The 1,427-nt window shown below is 41.9% G+C and overlaps 1 protein-coding gene across 1 annotated transcript; it reads left to right on the forward strand.

Moving 5' to 3' along the window:
- The first annotated feature begins 270 nt into the window (after positions 1 to 270).
- On the forward strand, positions 271 to 1,218 carry LOC121026593 (olfactory receptor 52A5). The gene has a single exon (XM_040469399.1). The coding sequence runs from the start codon at positions 271 to 273 to the stop codon at positions 1,216 to 1,218; it is 948 nt and encodes a 315-aa protein (XP_040325333.1).
- The last annotated feature ends 209 nt before the right edge of the window (positions 1,219 to 1,427 follow it).

Raw genomic sequence — 1,427 nt, forward strand, 5'->3', positions numbered from 1 at the left:
ATTTTAGAGTATTAGCTAACACTACAATGGCACTCATATTGCAATATGTGAATGTATCAAATCAACATGGTATGCAAGTAAGCTTAGAAAATGTTTGATGTAACAGTATTTCAATACTAAAGGAAAGAAAAGATCCTGTATGTTTTATCTAACTAAATATACTTTGCTAAAACAAACGTAATTGCTTCTCATTTTTAATTCATGTCGTCTTGACAGGGTATAGAAGATGAAACAGCAAAACCACTACTTGATTCTGCTGACCAAATCATCATGCTCCTCCTCAATGGCTCAGTCTTTATGCCCTCTGTACTAACACTCATTGGGATTCCTGGACTACAGTCAGTGCAGTGTTGGATTGGGATCCCATTCTGTGTCATGTATGTCATCGCCGTGATTGGGAATTCCCTAATCTTGGGTATCATCAGATATGAACGCAGCCTCCATAAGCCCATGTACATATTTTTGGCCATGCTGGGGGCCACAGACATTGCACTTAGCACCTGTATTCTTCCCAAAATGTTAGGCATCTTCTGGTTTCATTTGCCAGAGATTTCCTTTGCAGCCTGCCTGCTACAAATGTGGCTTATCCATTCGTTCCAGGCAATCGAATCAGGCATCCTACTGGCAATGGCCCTAGATCGCTATGTGGCCATCTGTGACCCCTTGAGACACACCACCATCTTCTCCCAGCAACTCTTGACTCGCATTGGAATTGGGGTGACACTCCGGGCTGCCATTCTTACAGTACCATCCATTATGCTCATCAAATGTCGTCTGAAACTCTACCGAACTACGGTCATCTCTCACTCTTACTGTGAGCACATGGCCGTTGTGAAGCTAGCTATTGAAGACGTCCGGATCAACAAGATATATGGTCTGTTTGTTGCCTTCAGTATCTTAGGTTTTGACATAATCTTCATCACCTTGTCTTATGTTCAAATCTTTCTCACTGTGTTTCAATTGCCCCAGAAGGAGGCACGATTCAAGGCCTTTAATACCTGCATTGCCCACATCTGTGTCTTCCTCCAGTTCTACCTCCTTGCTTTCTTCTCTTTCTTCACACATCGGTTTGGTTCTCACATACCACCATATGTTCATATCCTCCTATCAAACCTTTACCTGTTAGTCCCACCTTTTCTCAACCCCATTGTCTATGGTGTGAAAACCAAACAAATTCGTGACCATGTCCTGAAAATGTTTCTTCCTAAAAAACCTTAATCATTAGTGGCTCCTGTTACAGATATTTTAGGTTGATTCAAAGTAACAACATGAATGTGGTAAAAGTCAAATCTTCTACAGAGGTCTGTATTCAAACTTTGGAGCGTCTGCATGGCTCAGTTGGTTGAGTGTTCAACTCTTGATTTTGGCTCAGGCCATGATCTTAAGGTTTGTGAGTTCAAGCGGGCATTAGTTCTGTGCTTTCAGTG

The sequence above is a fragment of the Herpailurus yagouaroundi genome, unplaced genomic scaffold (assembly GCF_014898765.1).
Source record: "Herpailurus yagouaroundi ecotype Mexico unplaced genomic scaffold, PumYag 145929, whole genome shotgun sequence".
NCBI classification, from domain to species: Eukaryota; Metazoa; Chordata; class Mammalia; order Carnivora; family Felidae; genus Herpailurus; species Herpailurus yagouaroundi.

Bases quoted from the DNA above. Each gene is read 5' to 3' on its own strand.
- LOC121026593 (XM_040469399.1), top strand. From the start codon at position 271: ATGCTCCTCCTCAATGGCTCAGTCTTTATGCCCTCTGTACTAACACTC.